This window comes from Acinonyx jubatus, chromosome B4 (assembly GCF_027475565.1).
Source record: "Acinonyx jubatus isolate Ajub_Pintada_27869175 chromosome B4, VMU_Ajub_asm_v1.0, whole genome shotgun sequence".
NCBI classification, from domain to species: domain Eukaryota; kingdom Metazoa; phylum Chordata; class Mammalia; order Carnivora; family Felidae; genus Acinonyx; species Acinonyx jubatus.
The window spans coordinates 69353642-69379050 of NC_069387.1; the positions used below are offsets into that span (position 1 = coordinate 69353642).

Here is a 25409-nt window from a genome sequence, read left to right on the forward strand (position 1 = left end):
TCCCCAAAGGGGGCATTGCTGGAAATACATCACCAATGGCAGTTTCCAAGACTAGGAGGCTTTCAGTTATGTTCCAGAGTCAGCTTGTGCCAAATCATGAGCACCAGTTGGGTATGTCTCTTCCTAACTCCATGTACAATGAGCTCAGGTTGGTAGCTTAAAGTTGGCATGGTGGAAATATATATAACTACAGACACTGGCAAATTCTACAAATCAGATGTTATTTCCTGGTTGTTAATTCCTGGTTGTTAAACATTTATCCTCACACCACGGCTTATGCTGGCACTTACGGGTTGGGCGGAGGCAGAGCAAATACAACTTTCAAATCAAACATGCTTTGCGACTATCTTCTCCATCATTACCCTCGTAACCCACAGATAGCTCCATCTCAACCTACCCAAACTAAATGCACTACCTTTTTCTCCAAACTTACTTCTTTTGCTATATTTCTCATCTCAATGAACTGTGTTACCATCCATTCTGTTATTCTGGAAATCTTTCTAAATATTGTATGCTGCTAATCCCCATATTCCTTCTGTTAGAAAATCCTAAAAAGTGTACTTCTTTAAAATTTCTTGAAGGCCCTCTCTCCTGAACCTAGTCCCTACTCTAAGCCCTCATCACTTTCTATCTGGATTATTATATTAGCTTCTTAACTATTTTCATGAATAAAATTTGTTCTCCTTCCAAGTGTCTTTCCTCCTGCTGAAACTTACACCCAATGGTTCTCATAACTTATAAAACTCGACTGTGTAGTTAGTATATACTGTTCTTCATGATCTGCTCTCTGGGAACTTCTCTAACAAGCTACCATCCCCCAACATCCATTCATTTTATGCTTGGAGAAAAATGGACTTTTTATTCTTTTTAAAAATTTTTAAATGTTTATTTATTTATTTTTTTGAGAGACAGAGAGACAGAGCACAAGCAGGGGGAGGCAGAGAGAGAGGGAGACACAGAATCCAAAGCAGGCTCCAGGCTCAGAGCTGTCAGCACAGAGCCCGATGCTATGAACCGTGAGATCATGACCCGAGCCAAGGTCAGATGCTTAACTGACTGAGCCACCCAGGTGCCTCTGGACTTTTTGTTCTTTAATGAAACCAAGATGATTCACATTTTCCAGGCTTTTGTTCCAGGCTGTTCCCTCCTCCTGAAACTCCTTTTCTCTGCTTTGGTTAATTCAAATTTATCTTCAAGATTTTCTCAAGATAGTTTCTTGAGGAAAGTTGAAGACTTTTCATTCAAACAATATTTATTCAGAACCTATGGTATATTGAATATTATTTTAATTACTCTAAGCACACATCATTAGAGGACATAGAGGCTGATGGAACCGGAGTCCTACCAGAGTGAGACAGGTAATCAAGTAAATACCACATTATGTTAGGGGTGATAATTGCTATAGACAAATTAAATCAATTAAAACAAGAGGAGAAAGGGAGTTTAGGAGTGCATGCTGGTCCAGGATGGCCTGATTGAAAAAGACAAAACTAAGCAGAAATCCAAAAGGAGGAGTAAACCATACAGGTAACTGTGCCACAACTGTTCCAGGCAAATAGAACAAAGTGCAAAGGCCTTGAGGTGAGAGTATGCTTGAAGTGTTCAAGAAACAGCAAAGAAACGAGTGTGTCTGCAACAGAGTATACAAGGAAAGAGTGTGGAAAGAGAGAGCAGAGAGGCGTGGAGGTGGAAATATCATGTTGAGTTTTGTTGACCATTGAAAGTATTTTTTATTTTCCTGAGTCAGATGGGAAATGTTTGGAGAGTTTCGATCAGAGTTCAAGGTTGTCAAAAAGATGAAATGGGGTAATGTATGAGATATGGCATGGCTTATGTTTCATAGGATCACTCTGGCTTCTCTGCTGAGAATCTAGGTCAGGAGGTGGGAGAGTCATGCAATACTGAAATAGCAATACTATAATTTTAGTAGGCATGATAACCCAGGTGAAAAAATGGTGTGGACTCAAACCAAGATGGCAGCAATGAGGTATGGAGAGAGTAATTTTTGATAGGTGTCTTAGCTCAGGATGCCCTAACAAACCACCATGAACTGGGTGGCTTAAACAACAGAAATGCACTTCTCTAAGATCTGGAGGCTGGGGGGTGTAGGTCAGTGAGCCCATAGGGTCAGGTTCCAGTGAGGGCCCTCTTTCTAGCTTGTATATGGTCACCCTTCTCACTGTGTCCTCATATGGCAGAGAGAGAGCTCTGGTGTCTTCTCTTTTTTTTAAAAGGGCATTAATCCCATCATAAGGGTCCTACCCTTATCTAAACCCGATTATCTCTCCATTACCAAATATCATCACATTGGGGATTAGGGCTTCATCACATGGATGTTGGGAGACATGATTCAGTCCATAGTAGCGTGTATGTTAGAGATTCATCTGACAGAATTTGATAATGGATTGCATGCAGGTGTGATAGAAAGGGAGAAGCTAAGATGTTGCCAGATTTTAGCTGGAGTAACTAGGAGACTATATGTGCCATTTACTGAAATGATAAAAATTTGAGATGGAAGGAGTGGATGTGGGAACAAATACTGAAGGCAAAGTTTTGCATACTTTGAGTTTGAGATGCCTATTAGGCATTCATGTGGATTTGCTGAGTCAAGAGATGAATATTAGAGTTTAGCATAACAGTCCAAATTGGAGATACATATTTGGGACCATCATTTGAAACCTATAAATAGAAAGAGATTCCCAAGGGGTGACTGTGTCCTAAAGCTTTTCAACATGCTGTAGAAGATGAAGAGTAGCCAGTCAAGGCAAGAAACAGTAAGAAAGACAGGAGAGAGTGACCAGGTCAGGCACAAAGTGATGAGAGCATGGGGACCTGGATAAAATGCTGCTGATAGATCAAGTGAGATGAAAACTAAATTTGTCACTGGATTTAGAGAAATGGAGATAGAACTGATGATGTAAGAGAGAAGGGAAAGTGTGCTGAGAAATGTTCTTGAGTAGGTACAATGTGATGAGCCTAGAGCACAAGAGAGAGCTACCTTAGGTGGGAGCAGGAATAGTTCATTCACAGTAAGCAGGAGAGAAGGAAGTCAGTAAGTAAAGGTTTGGGTAGGTTGCAGATGGCGTGGTTGTAGAAATCCTTTTCCAGTTGTTCTTACTTTCTCAGTGAGATAGGAAGCAAGATCATTAGCAATGAGTAGATAAAGTGGAAGTGTTAGAAATTTTAGAAATTTGCAGCAAGAGGAGAAGATGTTCGGCATTTAGGGGGTTGGGGGTGGGAATAAACTAGGGGACGACAACAAGATTACTTAGCAGCATGAAGGATTTTCATGAGCTTAGTAGCCATGCATTTAGGTGAGAGCAGTGAGAAGAGCAGTGGATGAGGTACTACACTCATGTTTCATGTTGCAAGTGCATCGGAGAGGAAATATTTAACTGAGACTGGTTTTTGACACCCAAATGTGAGGAAAGAAAAGAGAGACTAGGGAGTTGAAAATGTATGCATTCAACATTATATCCTTAGGACCCAGTCTAATGCCTGGCAAATGGCAGGATTGTTCAATAAAATCATGAATTATAACAACTTAATAAACAGCAAATAAGTTACCAAGTTCCCCTTATGTACTTAGCAATGCTACAACATACATTATTAATAACAACCAGTATTTACAGAGCATTTACTATATGTAAGGCACTTAATAGGTATGTTACAAGTATTATCTTTTAATCATCACCAGAAAGGAAAAAAGAAGGATAGAAAGAAGAAGAAAAAAATCTGAGAGTCAGTTTCTCACTATACAGATGAAGGAATTTAGGCTTAAAGAGATATGCCCAAAGTTAGGTAACTGGTAAATGGATGCAAAGAATTTACTCCCAGGCGTTCTAACTCCAGAATTGTAAACATAACAGTATAATGCTTCCCCACTGCAGTAACAGTGGGTGTTCAGTAAATGGTAGCTATTATTACTAACAATAGTTCATCATATGACTGTGATTTACAGATGATGTACTCATGCATCCTCTGTCTCAATGATTTTTTGTTTCTTTTTATAGTTTATAAACTATAAACTGGTTTTATAAACATAGTTTATAAAACTATGAAACTGGTGATTCAATTGCAATTTACAGTTTCTGTTTCTGAAATGAACTTCTTTGCCTTTTCTGGTAGGAATGCAACTTCCAGGATGGCAGGCTGCTTCATATACAGTGTGTATCAGGTTTTATAAATATGTTTTGATTTGGCTATACTCTGAATTACTTCCTAGAAAGGCAGCAGGTCCAGAATCTGGGATCTGTGGGTGGGACTTTATCTCTAAATGCCAGTTACTAACTGTATGAATTGAGACAAGTGACTTAACTTTATAAGTGCATCTTAATTTCATCACTTGCAACCATGTGATGCAATTCTGCCCTGACTAGTACAGAGTTATAAAAAAGATCAAAAGAGACAATTTATGAGAAAATACTTGACAAATTGTGAACTGAAACTGATGTTAATAATCACTCTAAGCCCTGCAAAAAGCTTATACACCTATGTTGAGGATATTAACTTCCTTGCCCTTAATGTAATTGAGGATTTTAAGACAAAGGGCTGTATCTTGGAAAGGCAACATCTTATCACTGTCATTACCACAACGTTTTTATTTAGGATCCCCATGGTCCATGTCACTGCTAAGAAATTATGTAGCTAATAACTTCTTTTAAAAATTTAGGTAATTGTTGCACAATGTGAGGCCGTTCTCTGTACTTTAGCTATCATATACACCAGCATATTGTTTGAATTTCATTCGCAACTAGAGGCTTTTCATTTTAGAGTTGCAGCACTTACTTTTAATTTGCATGGAACTGAGATCAATTCTTATTTTGCTGAAAACAGTGTGTCCAGCAGCCAGGTAGTCATTTTTACACTCACAATCTTGCCTCCTACTTCCATTAAAAGGACATTCGTATGGATTTTGTAGTCTGAAACAACATTAGAATAATTGTAGTATGCAGTAATTATCCCATCATGTAGATAAAGGTAAACTTTGGAAGTAGGAGAGTAAAAGATACACTTCTTCAATATTATAGTGTCAGTAAGCTAAATGAGAAAGATGTAAAAATCACCAAAGATTAACATCTGATTCTCAATGGGAAGTTCAAGCATGGTTTATGGAAAAATATTTCAGCTATAGTTCTCCTAGCTTTTATTATTGTTATTAATCTTCTTTCCTTTTCTAAGTTTATTTATTTCTTTTGAGAGAGAGAGAGAGAGAGAGAGAGAGAGAGAGAGAGCGCGCGCACAAGCTGAGCAAGGGCAGAGACAGAGGAAGGAGAATCCCAGTAGGTTCTGCACTGTCAGCATGGAGCGTGATGTGGGCTCAAACTTACAAACCATGAGATCACAACCGGAGCCAAAATCAAGACTTGGTCGCTTAACTGACTGAGCCACCCAGGCACCCCTTATTCATTTTATTTCTATTAAAATAAACATAGCTCTTAAACTCTTCTCTGTTGTCCCACGGCTCACCTTCTGTGAGCCCATGTTAATATTCAAGTCTTTATTAAACAGGCCTGGACAACATCTGGTTTAGGTCCTAACATGTTCACCTGCTCCTAAATTGTGAGCTACTTGCCCCACTTGTGAGCTATTCTAGTATCACTCTGAAAGCTGGAACTTCTAATTCTCTTGGTGGACCGTAAAAATGCACAGAGAAGCCAAAATCTCATACCTAACACCATACACTTCAGAAAAGTTGTCTTCTTCACCTTTAACCAATGATATATATTCCTTGGGGTTCTCCAAGTGCATGCCTGCGCAATAGATCTAGAGGGAAAATGCAAACATCTAGAAAAGGTTTCTCCAGTCAACGGCCGATGTTAAAATCAAATACAAACTGCTTTCAAAATACCTTTATTATTCTTCCCTTAATGTCAAGGTAATAGTCACCATCCATGGTAATGTTGTTTTTCACTTGGATTTCTTTGCAGCTGGTAAATGTTTTACCTTCAAGGACAAATGAATACGTATCAATAATGAACAAAGAACAAACTTAGCATGAATTTAGCTCAATCATACTAAAATTGTTATACTCTGAAAAAAATAGACATTCTGTTTTGTGGAACGCATGACTACTACAAATATTTACTTTCAAAATTGTTTCTAAATTTTTTCTGCTTATGGGACGCCTGGGTGGCTCAGTCGGTTAAGCGATCTGCTTCAGCTCAGATCATGATCTCACAGTGCATGGGTTCAAGCCCCGCGTCAGGCTGTGTGCTGACAGCTCAGAGCCTGGAGCCTGCTTTGGATTCTGTGTCTCCCTCTCTCTCTGCCCTTCCTCCACTCACACACACTCTCTCTCTCTCAAAAATAAATAAACATTAAAAAAAATTTAAATTTTTTCTGTTTATTTATTTTTGAGAGAGGGCAGGGAGGGACAGAGAGAGAGGGAAGGACAGAATCTAAAGCAGGCTCCAGGCTCTGAGCTGTCAGTGCAGAACCTGACGTGGGACTCAAACCCACAAACCATGAGATCATGACCTGAGCTGAAGTTGGACACTTAACCAACTGAGCCACCCAGCCACCCCTATTTTCAAATTTTAACTAAAACTTTCCAGGAACACCCAGGTACTAGGTAGATTTTTAAAGTCTATTACTTACAATCATTGACATAACACTTCTTTTGAGCATCTGGTTTTAAACGCTTTAAACATAAGTTACTGGACCGACCATTTATAGACACGCATTCTACTCTTCTCTCCATTTTCCCAGCTCCACAAGTCACTGAGCACTGTGAACAGGATACAGTGATAGATAATGTTAGATAATAAGGCCAGTAAACCCATATTTTCTCCTTTCAGACTAGGCCCCTTTGGAACAAACTGGTGATCCATAGTGGCTAGAACTATTGCAGATACAAAAATATCCTGGAGGCTGGACAATCACAGGTGAAAGTAATCCTTAGGCATGAGCCAGAATCTATTATTTCTCAGTTACTGTCTTCTTTTCATTTATTTTGTATAGTTATATCAACAGTATATTGTAAATACTTGATAAGCATTATTGATGATGGTTATTAAGACTATAAAGTTTTTTCTCATGGTTAGATGCTAAGATTACAAGGCAATATTCATTCACTTGCTTTCTATCAAATAGAGAATGGAATATAGTGCCAATGACTTTCATTACTCATACATCCGATCTATTTGCTTCTTCACTTAACCAATAAATATTTCTTAAGCATCTACTCAAAATGCAAACCACTGTGCCAAGTTCTCTGAGGAATAGCAATAAATTATTAGTCATGGTCCTTGCTTAGACCATGGCAGGCAAATATAGAAAGCAGGCAAGCATAGAAAAAGAGATATTTATAGAAGTAACTGATAGTGGTTTTTAGACAAAAGCGGTATGAGACAATCTAGTTAGCGGTGCAGATTACCAGGCATACTAAACCTAGAAAGTCTCATTCAAAAGGTTTTAAATTCATAATTATATACTGACCTTGCTCCATTTTCCAACTTTCCAAGTGGCCACATGCAAACAGCTCCTAAAATTGCATTTGTAAACCTGAGGGGAAGGCAGAACAGGGCATTCTCGATAGTCTATAGGCCAAAGCTGATGAAGCTTATATTTCTCAGTAGACCAGACTGCAATGCAGTATGTAATCCTTTGTCGGTAACTAAATCCGCAGTTACCTGCACACTGAAAAATATACAATTATAAGGAGAGAAAAAGATGCCCTTAATCTTAATTAGGGCCTATGTTTGCCAGGTGCTTAATATATACTGGACTATAATCTAATTTATTAGCCTCATTTATAGATGAGTAAACAAATGTTCAGAGACATTGGATAACATTTCCAGAGTTGTACCAATAAATGGAAAGGATGCAGATTCCAGCTAGACTGTCTATTTGTAGTGCCTGTGCTTTTTTGCTTTTGTTTTCCATTACATTGCTAACAGTTTAATTGGATGAAGCTTTATCTCCTGAAAGTCACAGCTTCAGAGAAATGGAACATATTATGGGTTCTTATCTAAAATAAAGAACATTTATTATCCTTAACTTACTAGTAATTATATATAAGTTAGCATACATTTATCTTAATATATATACTGTGATATATAATACCATTTGACTAAAACAGGTAAGTGATATTATTAAAGATGAAAAATAGGCAAATATATTTGTTTCCAGCAATAATGGAGTGACAAGAAATAAGTTGCCTTCTAACCTGAAGCAGCAGAAACGTCTGGACACAATGTATCAAACAATGGCTTTTAAGACACTGGACATTAGGCAATAAAGTATAGTGATACCCGGGAGATGGAAATAAAACAAGTGATCCCATAATTGCTCTAGCCCACTACTTTGAGAGTTTCCAGATCTTGGAACAAGAAAAGGAAACACAAGGGGACAGCACGGTTCTGACCAGTATACACATACATGTAAGGACACTAACCGAGGCCAAAGAATGAACAAACCAGAAGTCTTACCAGAAATTACTATATCTGGTACTCACATGAGACCAAATATACTGCCTGTTCCCTCCAGCTAGACTGGAAAATCTTATATACATGGGACAATAGGTAGAGTACTCAAAAGGGTCTCGCCACAGTAGAGGGGAATAATTAACCTTAGATTAAGCAATGTACTAGCCTGACCTAATAAATCTTAACAGCAAGGCAAAAAAGGATCAAATGGTTTCCAGACAGAGTAACTTCATTCCAGAAAGAAGCTCAAAATATATGCATATGAATAAATAAAATAGCCAACAGCCAAAAAGGTAAAATTCATAATGTCTAATATGCAATTTAAAAAATTAACTGGAATGCAAATAAGCAGGAAAATATAACCCATGAGGAGAAAATCCATCTATCAAAAGAGGTCAAGAGGGGGCAGTGAAAAGTAGGACCTCTAAAAATTCTCTCCTCCATAACAGCAATGAGAAAACTGGCAAAATTTGTCAGAATTAACTTTCCCAGAACTCTGGAAATTAACCAAAGGCTTGCAACAATCCAGGAAGCATTTATTTAATAAACAAGCCTAAATTTCAGGATGAAGAGGGAGCTTTGTGGTGTTTTGACTTACCCTACACCTATTTTCCCCTCTCTAGCTCCACAGTAGCCTTGAAAGTCCACAGCCCTGCAAACATGGTGAAAAGAGCAGCCTGGTAGCCACAAGAGAGGCACAACTGGGTTGGACATTTTTCAAATCCCCCTTTCCACATAATTGTCATAATTTGAATTGCTTGATGGCTTTCTAGAAGATCCCACCTGCAAGGCTTTCTTTCATTCTTTCTTCTTTCTTCCTTCCTTCTTTCCTTCCTTTCTTTTTCTTTTTTTCTTTCTTTCTCCCCTCCTTTCTTTTCTTTTATTCCCTTTTCTTTTCTTTTCCTTTAACTTCTTTCTTTCCTTCTTTGACTTGACCTGACTCAGTGCTAAAAGCCTTTTTCCCCTTAGGGACATTTATTGAACCCAATTAAAAGCCACTGTTTAACTTTGTAGCTCCCAGAACAGGGATAACAGTTGGAGCAAAAAATAAGCCAGATTAAAAAAAAAAAAGGTTAAGAGGAAAATCTGGGAAATGAGATGTCTGTAATGGCAGTGAAAAGCTCCAATATATTCATAGAAATCTAGAAAGCTGTGCACATGCATAGGGGTGAGTTCATGTCCCGGACTGCACACATGCTCAGGAAGCACCTGGGACAGGCCTACATTTTTACCTCTGGTTGACATCCAGGCCATGCACAAAAGCAAGACAGTAAGCTTAAGGACGAGTTGTCAATTATCTGGCTGAGTGTTAAAGGTTCCTACACAAACAGAGATTCTTGGCAAAGGCTGGAGATTGATTCCAGGTGTCTAAGGAAATCGCAACCCAATCATTAGCTCATAATTAAACTAATCAAGCAAAACTTCGGTGATTACATGTGACAAAGAGTACAGACTTTACAGTGAGTTTAAAAAAGAAGTCATTAAATAAGAAGACATCAACAACCATATGTGCTGGGGTGGAGGGAGAAAGAATAGAACTATAACAAGAAAAGAGATTGAATTAATAATAATAATAATGATAATAATAATAATAATAACGATAATAATAAACTTCACACAAAGGAAAGCCTAGGACCAGAGGCTTCACTGGTAAATTCCACCAAATGTTTAAAGAAGAATTAGCATTAAACTTTCCAAAACTCTTCCAAAAGAAAGAAGAGTAAGGGACACTTCCTAATTCATCCTATGAGGCCAGTATAGCCCTCATACCAAAACTAGACAGACAAAGATATGATGAAAAAAAAAAAAAAGGAAGAAAGAAAGAAAACTAGAGAGCAATATCTCTAATGAATGTAGACACAAAAGTCCTCAACAAAACATAAGCAAAACAGTTCCAAACACAGATAAAAAGGATTATACACCATGACCAAGTTTTGAATTTCCTCAAAAGTTAAACAGTGTTATCATAATACTCAGCAACTTTACTCCTAGGTATTTGCCCAAGAGAACTGAAAAGAAATGCTCTTAGCAGCATTATTCGGAATAGTCTAAAAGTGGCTCAACCCAAATGTCCATCAACTTATGAATAAACCAAATGTAGCAGAGGCCTAAAATGGAATATTATTCATGCATAAAAAGGAATGATGGCTGATATATACTACATCATGGATGATCCTTAAAATACCATGTTAAGTGAAAGAAGCCATATAAAAAAGACCACATATTGTCTGATTCAATTTATATGAAATGCCCAGAACAGGAATATCCATCAATGTAGAATACAGGTACGTGGTTGTCTGGAACCAGGGGGAAGAAGGCAATGAGGAATGACTACTATTGTATATGGAGTTTCTTCTTGGGGTGATAAAATGTTCTAGCAGTAGATCATGGTGATGGTTGCACAAACTTGAGAGCATAATAAAATTCCTTCAGTTGTAAGTGCACACACATAGACATTAGAATTAGCAGAGAAGGACATTAAAAAGTTATTAATAACTGTAGCATACTCAAAAAGTAGAGACAGGGAAAATCTAAAAAAGCTGAAATCAAACTTCTAAAGATAAAAATTATAGTCCCTGAGATTAAAAAAAAAAACTGCATGGGGATTAATGGCAGATCAGACATCACAGAAGATTTTAGTGGACTTGGAGATATCCATATCCAGATATCCAACTGGATTAATGTTCAATAATAAAAAGGGATAAACTATTGATACATAGTACAACTTGACTGAATCTCAAAATACTTAAAGTCATCAAAATCATGAGACAAAAAGTAGTTCGTATGGTACGATTCCATTTACACGAAACTCTAGAAAATGCAAAATAATATAGTGAGGGATCACTAACATGAAAACCACATTAGGTTATCTGTAGTTGGAAGGGAGAGGGGAAGGAATTATAAAGTCGCACAAGAAAAATTTGGGGGGTGATGGAGATGCTCTTCATTTTGAATATGGTAATGGTTCTATGGGTGTATACACTTCAAATATGTGTGATCTATTGTTTGTCAATTATACCTCAAGAAAGCTGTTTTTAAACAGCAGGCAATTCTGCAGGGCCAGTTTTCCTGGTGGTTGCTTTCACAGTCGGCCCCAATTGACACTTGAGAACTGAGCTAGAGTTGAACATACATGCTGCTATTACTCTCTCTGTACCATCCATCCGTGGTTCCATTGCTTAGATTGCTCTGAATACCACTATCTGGCCCCACAAATTTAGACCCAGTTTCAACCACATCAAGTGTTAGACTCAGTTGTTTTTAGACTCAGGAGCAAAACTTCTTAACTTTTTTTTTTGCCTTACCTGTGATGAGTCTCCTGTTACCACAATATACTTGCAGGAAGGGTTCCTGCATTTCTTGATTGAAAGAGGTCTGGTGGAAGGCTCACAGAAACTGTCATTCACTTGAATGTTTTGTGCATCAATGCACTTCACTTGCCGATGTGTCTCTTTTTTATGACATGACGTTGAACACTAGAGGTGCAATGACAAAATGGGGTTTTTTTCTGTCAGTCTTTTATGCAGTGTCTCTCAAAGTTTACTTCTCAATACTCACGTTCAGCCACTCTCCTGCCACCCACTGGTACTGCATGCAGTCCTGACGCCAACATTGCCGCTGAAAATCAGGCCGGGTGGATCCAGCACACATTTCTTCAGCCACCCGACCAACGCCTCTCAGCCGACAGTACACATCCCTTTGCTGAACTCCAGGACCACAGGTCACAGAGCACTACAAAGACGCCCGAGTGAGTTGAACAATTAGCGAGCAAATATCGAATTAGGTACAGATAGCAAAAGAGTGCCATGGCCTATTTTCTTGTTTCTTTGAAACATAGCCTGACATTACATCAGGCATTGGGTAGAATAGACATGCAATCAGTATTTTTAAGGCTGTCTGGGGTGAAGCATCTATACAAGTACGCAAGTAGATTTTTATATTGCGGTACCTACTCAAGCCTTATGGAAACCATGACAAAATACACGAGAATTTATACCAGACACTCCATCCCAGTTGAAAACTATTCTGACTTCAACATTCTTAATATCTATAAAACTCACTGCACAATGAAACTATTCTACTACATTGCTTTTAAACATCACTTAAATCCTGAGACTGTATGCATAATCTCCCTTAAAGGAACAATAATTTCCAAGATTGTGTGAAGCTCACCTTTATACTTGCACCATTACAGTTTGGGGATCCAAATATTTGCTAATCTGTTGATTCATGATTGTGTTTCAATGGACAAGTGTTTGGGGAAGCTGGTTGTACAAACTGTAAACTTAGACAATCTTGCCATAGCCTCTCAGGTTTCCTTTTTCTCATCTGTTCAAAGATTTTGTGTTATTTGTAAAATTTCATAGGATGTGTCCCTAGATTTATTGCTAACAACAGTTCTACCTGTGACCAGCAGCGTTGAGGACCTGAGGCTCAGAGATGGTAAGTCACTTGCCTGTGCTTCTGCCTCTATAAGGCAAGATGAGGGGCGCCTTGGTGGCTCTGTCAGTTAAGCGTCGGACCTCAAGCTCAGGTCATGATCTTACGGTTCGTGGGTTTAGCCCCACATTGGGCTCTGTGCTAACAGCTCAGAGCCTGCAGCCTGCTTTGGATTCTGTGTCTCCCTCTCTCTGCCCCTCCCCTGCTCACGCTCTCTCTCTCTCTCTCTCTCTCTCTCAAAAATAAATAAACATTAAAAAAACAATTTAGAAGGCAAGATGAAGTTCAGTTCTTTCTGACGCCTTACCCTAAGCTGTCCTTGCCTTTGGGCGATGGTGAAGGAGCTGGTAACCTTTCTGAGCCCTTGCAGTTCTAGAATGCCAGCTCATATTTACAACACAGCTTGACCACAACCAAGAGCTGTGGTGCCAACATTAATAAAGTATGGAGAACGCCCAGTGATACTGATAAAATTTGTGAGTTTGTTTCATATATATATATATATGAAATATATATATATATGAAATATATATGTGAAATATATATATGAAATATATATGTAAAAAATATATATGAAATATATATATGAAATATATATATATGAAATATATATATGAAATATATATATATGAAATATATATATGAAATATATATATATGAAATATATATATGAAATATATATATATATACATATATACACACACACACACACATACATACTCTGGGTTATTCCAGAAATGATTGGAAGTCCTATTGAGGAATATCTGGGGTTGCCCCACTGTTCCCACCTGTGATATTGTTAGGGTAAAAACTCAGGTCTTGCAAGGGCACCTGGGTGGCTCAGTCAGTTAAGCGTCCAACTCGGTTTCAGCTTAGGTCATGATCCCACCGTTTGTGAGTTCCAGCCCTACATCTGACTCTACGCTGATAGCGTGGAGCCTTCTTGGGATTTCGCTCTCCTTCTCTCTCTCTCCCCATCCTCAAGTCATGCTGTCTCTGTCTCTCTCAAATGAATAAGTAAAACTTAAAAAAAAAAAATAAGGTCCTTCACCAAACTTTATGTTTCTGTAGGAGTCTCAGAGTAACAAATTTCTTTTTCTGCAACAATAAATGTATATACCTGCAGAATATGGATTTACCATGAATGAAAAAATATTTATATCCCACAAAAGCTAAGAACTTGTAGACTTGAATTTCTCTTACAGACTGTTGCAGCATTTCTTTCTAAATGCACTTGAAAATTTAGTTTTCTTTCTTGTGTGTACAAGTAATAACCACTGACTTGAAAGAGAATTTATATATATGTTTTAACTTACGAAGAACAGTATACATATCTACATAGCTTACATTTACCTTCATTCTATGCTTAACCAGTTGAATTTTTTCCTCATTGAGTGCTTTCACAAAACCCAGCTCCTTTGTATGGAGAAAACAATAATTTAATGTGTGTTTGGTGCAGGGCACTATATTAAGCAGACTAAAATGTCTAGATGTAGTTTAGCTTATCTGAACCTCTTTTGAAAATGTTTAGCCTATAAAATAAGGCTCCTGCAAACATTTTTCCAGGGATAATTTCAGAAATATAAACTACATTTGGAAAACTTCCTGCCTCTAAACCTGAAAAAAAAAAATCCTGGAAAAAAAGAATTCACAAAACACAGCTTAGCAAGTTGTTCTATCAGACAATTATAATTTTCTGAAATTCAATAAGCCACAGTGGTTTATTGGTCCCTTGGTCATAGCAAAAAATCCACTGAAAAATCCACTATGACCATGGGTAACTACTATTGTGGACCTCTTCCCTAAAAGGAAAAAAAAAATGGTCTACTGCTTGAAAGAAAACAAGTAACTTTTTGTTTTTCACTTTTTTTAAGATAAGAATAGAAAAAAGCAATTTGATGCAATTTTAGATTTGAACAGAAAAGAGAATTTACATGAAATATTTCTTAACCCAATATCATCAATAACCCTAACTGAGAGATCCAACAAAAACTTTTCAAATCTTGTCTTAATCTCATGGACGCATTCAGCAGCAATGACCACTTTCTGTGGAGCCATTCTGGCTTCTGTGATTGAAATCCCCTTGGGCTCCAGGTACTCTATTCTTTTTAGATTGCTCCTTCTCAGAGTCCTTACCTGACTCTATTTTCTCAGTTCAGCCTTAAATATTAGCAGATTCCGGGATTCTGTTTATAACCTCTGAACTCTCTGAGCAATTTTTTCTATGCACCAATTTTTAAAATCTGTTCTCTCCAGCCTTGATCCTAATTCTGACCTCAACATGTGCATTTCCATGTATTTACAAGAATGTTTTACGTATTTACAAGAACTTTCCTGTGTTTTCTACCTAGATATGTCAAAGGCACCCCAAATTCAACATTTCCAAAGCAGAACCTTTGCCTGGTCAGTCTCCCCCACAGGGGTAGATGCTATGAAGATATGATTACTCACTCTTTAGTCAAGTGACTTACTAGAATGACCTCTCACGGCACACCTCTAACTCTAAAATATGTATCCTTACTTAACAGCTTCATAGAACTCCAGATTTATAAGCATGTTACATATTATCTTTTTTTAAAATCCAGATAACTAATGTGAAGTCAATGGGAGACTATAATTACAAGTATAACACAGATACTGAATGCACTAACTCACCAACGCAGCATTATTCAATTCAGACAGGAACAATCAGACGAACATCCGATTTATACATAATGTACTGTAACTGCACAGGCTGGCACTTGAAAGACTTGACAGTGGAACTGGAGAAGGTGAACTTTCACCAATCCACAGGTACTGTAGTCATTTCAGCAACTGCTAGAAATGCCAGAACGTGCATTGCAAAAGTAGGTTCACCAAGCTGCTATTTCATAAATTATTTAAAATTCAAATAGTGATGTCGTGTCTCTTGATGCATTATTTATCTTTTTTTTTTTCCAATAGACTCCACACCCACTGTGGAGCCCAGTGCAGAGCTTGAACTCATGACCCTGAGATCAAGACCTGAACTGAGATTGAGTAGGACGCTTAACCAACTGAGCCACCGAGGTGCCCCTATAATTTCTTTTTATTTTTTTTATTTTTTTTATTTTTATTTTTGGGACAGAGAGAGACAGAGCATGAATGGGGGAGGGGCAGAGAGAGAGGGAGACACAGAATCGGAAACAGGCTCCAGGTTCCGTGCCATCAGCCCAGAGCCTGACACGGGGCTCGAACTCACGGACCACGAGATCGCAACCTGGCTGAAGTCGGACGCTTAACCGACTGCGCCGCCCAGGCGCCCCCCTATAATTTCTTAATAACAGATTTAGGTTTTGATTTTACCATAGCTATTCTTAATTGTGGTCTATTTCAGGGTGTCAATAATGTAGCAGCAGTATTCTCAATAGTAGAACGTTTGGAGTTAGGAAAGATTCTAGGAATGTGTAACTTCCATTTCTCTTCGATTTTGAAATTCCTTTTACAGCAATAGTAAATGAATGACCATCAAACCTACCTATACTTTCATACCCTCAGTCTGGGTATATTCGCCATATCCTGAAAGCAGTCATTCCATTTTTGGGTGACTCTAAAGTTAACAAATACTCGCCCAGACTGAGCTGAAATAGTCGTCTTTAAACATTTACCGACCATCTGGAATCTGTCCTCCTTTCCAACACAGAACAAATGCATATTCACTTTCATGTGAGAAAGTATAAAGGGGTAAGTCCTAAAACTGTGGCAGCTATTTTATGACCAGTAGGAGCTGACCAATAAAATCACAGAAATGCCAATCCAGCACCTTGACCTTGTAAAGCTGCTGAGTCAAACTTAAAGTCAGTGACCTTCTGGTTTTGTTATGTAAACAAGGAATGTCTTTGAGTTGAAGTCACTCATCATTAGGACTTTTCTTAGTTGCAGTAGAATACAATGGAACTGACATAGAATGGTTGTAACCATTTGACTGTACTTCTCTGGGGATGTGGGAATTTGTCAAGACTTTTCTTACAGCGTGGGTCCTGGAATAGGCACTGCTCCAAAAATCTGACCAGGATCTGTGCCAAAGATTTGAACACTATCCATCACTACTGTGGCCTATTATGTTGCTAGTAATTTAGACAACTACATCATATTTAATATGTGATCAACTAAACTGTTTTTCCCCATAAACTGTAAAATCCATTATGTATCTTGTACTTAGACAACATACCTTTTTTTAACAAAAATAAGCTTGCAATGAATTCAGTACACATAGGAATTAGATTGCTATTGAATGTGCACTATGTGACACAGTGACAATCTACAATTGTTGACTGTAGGTGCCCTTGTAAGAGTGGCAATATATTGCTAAGGAAATATAACGATGACCTGGTATATAATGATGATAATGAAATAATTATGACTGCAACTATAGTAGGGAAAGCTCAAATAGACCTGTGTTCACATGCTTCCCCCCCACCCCCAACTTCCTTGCCTGCTGCAGATATAAGCAACTTAACTTCTATAGCTGTAGTTGACTCTTCACAGGGTCAGGAAGTGGCTGTCCCTTTTTGCTCCCTTCCTATTCCCAATTTTTCACTTTTCTTGCAGAGATAAAATTATTTCTGCCTCGAAAACTTTCTTGATACATGCCTTAAACCGGAGAGTTAGTCATCTGAGGCCACTCAAAGAAAGGCCATCTTAAGTATCAAGAAAGAGGAGAAAGGAAGAGAATGAACAGGCAGCATAGAAATGCAAAAACAGGATTGCTGGGACCAACCAGAAGAGATTGAGAAGCATAGTTCACTCAGTCCCAGAGCAAAAACACATCTTCCCTGTCCTGGGGCTCCAGCCTATCTTCACTGGTAGGAACATCGCTTGGCCGGGGAAGAGAGATGAAGAGGTTCTGGGCTCTTGATCAGAGGCTATCGGGACTTAATTAAGATCTACTATCTTTTAGGCTATAAGAGATATATATGTATACATCAGAAATTTTTGAAAATATGTAAATATGGATTTATGTATTTGGGAAATATGGAATTAGAGAAATACAAAATCACTTAAAATGTTAGCATTTAGCATATAGTTTCAAAAAAAAAAGTGTTTTCAGGGGCTTTGGGAGAGGGGCACCAGTCAATAGATGTGTGAGATTTCAGAACTTCTATCACCTTTGGTTCCAGCTCTGATCTTAAAATACTAGAAAGAAAATGATGGGTCTCAGAGAAAGGGAACCAGGCAAGTGGTTGATATCACGTGACTCTAGATTCAGTGGGTTGAGTGAGATCCCCTTTCCAAGTTGTCCAGCAGATTAGCCATGATCAAGAGGAGGCAAGAATTCTGGACTTTTTTTTTTTCTGAGCATAAAAGCTACATTTGGATGGTACTGTCCTAAGTAGATGCAGCATGAAACAATGAGGTCTCCAGCACCATGCCTTAAAAACTTGAATATACAAGCAAAGTTAGTATTCTCAAACAGGTAAAATTAAGTTTAAAACAAAACAGAACAGAACAAACAAAAGAACTCTTATGAACTCAAAAGAACTCTTCAGAAAGTGGAGGGAGATTTTTTTTTCCTTCCTAAATGATTCTAGTATTTACTTTGCTTCTAAAGGTATACATCTGGAGTGAGAGGACAAATGGCTCTGCACACCAATGCTTGTTTCTGTTTGGCAGCAGTTGCTAAAATGAATTACTAAATCCTTTCCTTGAAAAATGATATCAAATACCAAATGAAGAGAGTTACCTCAAAACTCGCTGGAGCACCTTTGTGGTCACAATTTGCTAAATGAGTCTTTCCACTTGAGGTATAATGTAAAATAGTAATAAAATGAAATTATTTTATAGTGAGTGATTATACTAAAGCAATGTTACAATTTATACAGTCGGAACAGAGTAGCAACCGGTGATTAGCTCGTAACTACTTCTGAAATTACACTTCTGTTGAATATATTATTACATGTAGCACAGTGACAGCCTGCAATTGTTAACTTCATGTGGGTACTTTTTATAGAATAAATCAAAAGCCAACGACTTCACAAATGGTCATTTGTTTCTGGCAGAGATTTGGGGACTGTGTGGGTGTATGAAGCTAATTTCTATGACAAGGAAAACCAATTCAAAGAGAAGAAAGCAGACTCTGTACAAAAGCATCTGTGTTTTTTTATAGTCTTTGAATATTCATATCTGTATCTTAGAAACCCCTTAAACACGTCCATTTAGTGAGTCTTATATAATTTCATACTTGGTGGTAAGCCAAGGCCAATTTGTTAGCACTGATGATTGATTTGTTGTTGTGGGGCTGGAGGTCAAGGGTCAGAAAGTGTCCCTCATGAATACCAACCACAGCAGCTGCACAGCAGAAGAATCCTGGGGATCAACAGGAATGCTGGTGGCCAAGAAGCCAAAGTCTGTCCCACTTCCACACCCATCCCCCAGTGGTTCCTGGCTGGTGTCAGAATTAGAAAGTCTCTGCCACATGCAGCGTTCAGTGCTGCGTTCAGTGACTTTACAGTGTTTCACCCTTTGGGGAAAACCACTTTGCCATTATTCTGGTGCATTATATCTTGGTGCAGATAAAGTAAGGCAAACCCTGATTTTTTTTTAAATGTTTATTTATATTTGAGAGAGAGAGAGAGAGAGAGAGCGTGCGCGCGCACGCGCGCGGGGGGGGGGGGGGGGGGGAGGGGCAGAGAAAGAAGGAGACAGAATCCAAAGCAGGCTCCAGGCTCTGAGCTGTGGGCATGGAGCTCAATGTGGGACTTGAACCCACCAACCATGAGATCATGACACGAGCCAAAGTCAGACGCTTAACCAACTGAGCTACCCAGGTGGCCCAGGCAAACCCTGATTTTAAGCAAAACATAACAACTATATAAATTCAGAGTTGGAAAGTCTTTTTTGCAACTAAATCACACTATTCAAGGTAAGATATTTAGCCCAATACTAAGGCTCTTAGTGAACAAGTTATCCATTGTCCCTAAGATTCAGTGGCCTGAGACAATGCTGAAAAGTAGGCATGGATTTTGCTGAGTCTTTCCAGGTGTGTTCACTCTAGCCTTCGACCAGCTCAGGCTACCTAGTTCTGACATGTTCCTAACTCTTAAAAGACTCCAATGATGCTCCTGTTTAGAACTTAGCAGTCCCTTCTCCAAAACGTAACCTTAGCTCAAAATCCAAGATTTTGGTGTGGAAACAAGGACGTTGTTATATATATCATCATCTATACTTGACTTAAAAAAATTTTTTTTAACGTTTATTTATTTTTGAGACAGAGAGAGACAGAGCATGAACGGGGGAGGGTCAGAGAGAGAGGGAGACACAGAATCTGAAACAGGCTCCAGGCTCTGAGCTGTCCGCACAGAGCCCGACGCGGGGCTCGAACTCACGGACCGCGAGATCATGACCTGAGCCGAAGTCAGCCGCTTAACCAACTGAGCCACCCAGGCGCCCCTATACTTGACTTTTAAACTACCTGGAATAATATGATCATCAATAGTCACAAAAATCAACGGACTAATTTGTTATTTAGATATAGACTTAGCAAGTGCGTTAACACTGTACATTAATTCAGAGCATAGTATAAAATCATGTTTAACAGAGTAAAACACATTTTAGTGGAGTAAAATTTTCAAGGTTATATCAACATAGGGATTTGAGATTTTCTTTATAAATGCAAGAATACATTTATAATTATAAAATACATCACTTACCTCCTTCCACCTATTGGCTTTCCATGAAGGGCATCTGACAGATCTACAAGCTTTGTGAGTTCGAGGTTTCCGTAGATGACTGCAATATGTTTCTTCTAATTTCCCTTGGAACTGGTCAATGCAAAGCACCTCACGGTACTTTAAACCTTTACCACAAGAAGCTGAGCACTAGAAAATAAACACGAATATACTTGATTCATTTTACTTGACTAATTTATCTTCAAAATATATAAAACGAAGCAATCAAAACATCATTGCTTTCTTGGATATTTCTAACTGGAGAGAATTTAAAATTTGTCCATCTGCCCTGGACCATCAATGGACATTGAAGTACATTGACGGACATGAGCTATCCATTAATTCCATAAGAAGTAGTGTCTACAGTATACCAAGCATTCTTCTGGTACGTAAATGGTTTAGATCCCCTAAGGTTAAAGAGTATCTGAAGCTAACTCTGGTTACCACACATGATCATTTAAATTTTGTATAGTCATCACTATTCTATTTTTAACCCTATATGTTTCCCACACTGCAAAGTATGCTTAGGATGTATAAAGAAAATGCAATGATTTCTCAATGCAGGGAACTGTGATTGAGAAAGGAGAAAACTTATTTTTTAGGTGCACTCCAGTTCAGGTTTGTTTTCTGCATCAATCTGGAAAAATATCTCTGTACAATCAACCCTCCAATATATTCAGTAAAAAGATAACTAAAATCTCTGTAAAGATATAAGTGAAACAATGACTTCATTTTTCAGCCAGTTTCCATTTAATGAGTGAGGCCAGAGCCATGTTGTGGAAAGAGCTTGGGCTCTTTGAAAGAGCTCTGCTTCTTACTACCAGGGTGACTCTGGGTGCATTTCATAACCTGTCCAAGACTGTTTCTTCATTTATAAAATGGGAATAATAACACCAATATTACAGGTTCATTATAAAGATGAGACAAAGAATATGAAAGGTCTGATCCAGTCCTGTTACATACAGTATGTCCTCAATAAATATTAGCTTCCTTTTCTACTGTTTTCCTTTACATGGTTTCAGGATGTTGGCAATTTTCAGCATAATATATGTACCAGAGAAAACTTAAGACACGGATTCCAGACAACTCCTATCATACCTCTGAGACAGCTGTTCACATATGGTTTCATTTAGAAACATACACTGAGTTCTGAGAATATTAGATAATATATTATATATTTTAACTATAGTTCAAAGACTGTGAGACTATCTAATACAGACTATTAGATGCTTAAAATATTTTAAGTTAAAAAAACAGTTGGGGTATAATTTATCATTTTATATGATCTGCAATACTATATCTCATTTGTGTAGGCAATTGATTTAATTCAGTGCCTTGATTATTAAGACTTATTATCATATCTGAAATGTCACTTACAGGTCACTTAGAACACACTTAATTCTGTGAAAATCCCTAAGGGAACTTCGTAACTTACAGTGAGTATGCATTCTTTCCTATTGACCTTCTCTCTTGGATCTAGCTATATACTCTGTTCTTTCTGACTTGGGTACTTCCCTGTTTCTTGACTTCACTATCTGTTTTTCAAAGAGTATGTTATCTTTTATACCAGAAACATTACATATTATTGAGCATGAAGCATATATCATCAGGAAGTATATATACATGTTCACACATGGAAAAATGTTTTTCTCCTGAGGTACATATTATTATTTCTAAGCTTTAGATCTTTAGAACAGAAGAGCATTCATTACTCTTCCTGTCAGCAAGCATTACTGTGGATAATTAAGATCAACACAATTGTTCTTATGGAAGATGTAAACATATTTGGTAACTTATTTGTCCTATTATTGAGTTTCTACTATATACCAAGAGTTGAAGACACAGATTCATTAAACACCTTTTGCTTTTGCCCTTTACTCTCAAAATATTTATAACCTAAATGACACATACCACCTATTAAATCAATTATACCAAAGTAGATCGACAGAATATTAAACCCAATAAAAATCAGAAAAAAACACAAGTCATAAAGACCATTAAAATAATGCAACAAAAATTATGGATTTAAGAAATTCTGAAAAGTAACCATTCCTTTTGGGATGTTTGATAAGTACTCAAGCAAGGAGAAGGTAATATTTAAAGTCGTTTTGAAGAAGTAAGCTTGTCGATGGACAAAGATGGATGGTCATATATTTGTTTAGTAAGTCTTCTCTGGGCATTGCCCATGTGTCTGTTTTGTAAAATTCTGAGTTTTAACAATGCCAAGAAATCCAAGAATCACACAGTAAATATGCAGCTGATTATTGATATTTCTGATAAAAATGACCATTCATTTATTAAACTATGTACCATAAGAGGGGATACTTAAGATTCTACTTTAGAATTCAGCGATGTATTTCCTCTACGAGCAATATCTATGAATGGAATGTAAACTCAGACATTGTAGTGCACTATCGAAGCCAAGATTATTCTTCACAAAACTGAATAGTGTCTCCTATTCTAACTCAAGATCGTCTTTCTCTTCATCATTATTCTAATCTTTAACCAAGACTATTATTAAACATAATTTAAACATTTTTTTGGCTCAAAAACTGACAATGGTTTCCTATTGCCTTCAATAGTAAATCAAAACTTATATTCTTTTTTGCTTTCTTGATCCATTAAATTTCAGTCAACATACCTTTCTGACCTTATATTGTTACTTTTCAACACACACCTTTGCTCTACTTAGGCATAATACAGTAACTTTCTCTTTAATGTGACATATTCACTCAACAAGAGTGCCTAATTCACATTATTTCCTTTTACCTCAATTAATCACTTCCTTTGATGCTTGCTAAATGTGATTTATCCTTAAAGCTCTAAGTCAATCCTATGTCTAAGGTAAATACATGTCAATCTTTCACTTCTCTAAATTCTTCTGAGTCTCACTCTGGTTTTAGCACTTCATCATTTTCTACTTTTGTCACATTCTTTATCTACCCAGACTTCTGGAGGTCAAGGACCTTTTAAAGATTACCCACATCACCCACAAAAAGGCACGTAGAGTAAATATAGGCTGATTAATTGATGTTGATCTTTGGTGTAAGCAATTCCTTTTGTTTTTCTGAAACTCTAAGGTAATTTATTAACACATTTTAAATTCCTTGGAATGTATTTATTGGTTTGTAAACACAAAGTTCTCTAGGAAAGACAGACATAAAGCACAAAGAATTGCAAAATAAATTATGCTTGGTTGCACTTTTAAAGTAGAGCTCTTTTTCCTCAAGATTTGAAGGGGAGTAAGTATATTATTCATCAAGGCTGATGAATTCTATATGACGATTTAAGTAGAAGAGATCATGTTATGCAAAGAATCATGTTTTAGCTGGAATGAGGTTTTCATAAAGTGAATAACTAGTGAAATGCTACCCTCTCTCTTGCAAACCACAATACATTCTGAGTTGCAAAGATACCACAAATTGGCCTACTTGATAGGAATACTCAAACATGACAATTCTTTTCTTTGGTACTCAGCAAATTTTTTTGTTTGTTTTTCTCTTTTATATTCCTGATACCATCCTACTCCCTTGAGATTTTACTAACACTGTGTATTTTCCTGCATTCTCATCAAAAGAATTCTTAAAAATCATCCCTATTGTTCTTAGTTAACATAGTGTTAAGTTCTGAGATATTTTCATAAATGCGGTGGGAGAGTAGAAATAGGATACAATCTACTTCAGAAGCGCTGACATTAAATACAAGTAACCTGAACTGCCTATTCCCATAAACTAGGTGAAGACAAATGTCTACTTAAGGCAAAAAGAAAATTTGAAACAAATATAGGATTTTCAAGCTCTAAAAATGAAATACAATCTCCAGAGTTGTGCAGGTTGGATGGCACTTTCAATTCCAAGGTGGAAAGTTGGAATTAATCATTTTAATATGACTCACTTTGTAACAAGTCTATTCTTGTTTTTAAAGTTGTACATAATTCCAGAATAAGATTATTTTTAATATTTGAGGTGTGGGTTATTATTTTGTTTGTAAAGATATCATAAAGGAGGGAATTGACAGTTTGTGACAGATGTTGATTCTAGACACTTAAATTGCTACACAAAATAAGGAAATGAAGTTTACTTAACTCCAGTTCTCAGAAATGGAAAACATCACCATCAGGTACATGAAATGGTGCTCAACATAACTAATAATCAGGGGAATACAAATTAAAAGTACAATGAAATATCACATCACTCTTATTGGGATGACCATAACCAAAAATATGAATAATTAATTCTGGTGATGACGTGGAGAAAGGAAACACTTGTGCACTGCTGGTGAGATTGTAAACTGGTACAGCCACTATGGAAAAATAGTATAGAGAATCCTCAAAAAATTAGAAATAGAACTACCATAAGATCCATTTCTTTTGAGAATTTATCCAAAGGAAATGAAAACACTAACTTCAAAAGATATCTTCACCCCTACATTCATAGCATTATTTACAAAAGCCAAGACATGGAAACAACCCAGGTCCATCAATGGATAAATGGATAAAGAAGTTATGGCAGGGGCACCTGGGTGGTTCAGTCAATTAAGCAATTTTGGCTCAGGTCATAATCTCATGGTTAGTGGAATTGAGTACCACATTGGGCTCTGCACTGATAATGCGGAGCCTGTTTGGGATTCTCTCTCTCTGAGCCTCCCTGACTCGCATGCTCTTTCTCAAAATAAATGAATAAACTTAAATTAAAAAAAAGAAGCTGTGGTACACATATATACAATGGAATATTATTCTGCCATAGAAAGTGAGAAAATCCTGTTATTTGCAACAACATAGGTGGACCTTGGGGGCATTATAAGTGAAATAACTCAGAGAAAGATACTGTATGATCTTACTTATATGTGGAGTCTT

General features: G+C 37.3%; 1 protein-coding gene across 5 annotated transcripts in view; it reads right to left on the reverse strand.

The window, feature by feature from the left end:
• Positions 1-25409, reverse strand: part of ADAMTS20 (ADAM metallopeptidase with thrombospondin type 1 motif 20) — a 172660-nt gene that overhangs the window by 25563 nt on the left and 121688 nt on the right. For 4 of the 5 annotated variants that reach the window (XM_053226139.1, XM_053226140.1, XM_027035930.2 and 1 more), the window contains 8 exons: positions 20537-20704; positions 11988-12161; positions 11735-11905; positions 7441-7641; positions 6601-6730; positions 5852-5946; positions 5672-5766; positions 4789-4922 (listed from right to left, as the gene is read on the reverse strand). In XM_053226139.1, coding sequence (XP_053082114.1) covers positions 4789-4922; positions 5672-5766; positions 5852-5946; positions 6601-6730; positions 7441-7641; positions 11735-11905; positions 11988-12161; positions 20537-20704 — 1168 coding nt within the window. The remainder of the gene's footprint in view (positions 1-4788; positions 4923-5671; positions 5767-5851; positions 5947-6600; positions 6731-7440; positions 7642-11734; positions 11906-11987; positions 12162-20536; positions 20705-25409) is intronic. The other variant, XM_027035929.2, reaches the window with a different exon arrangement.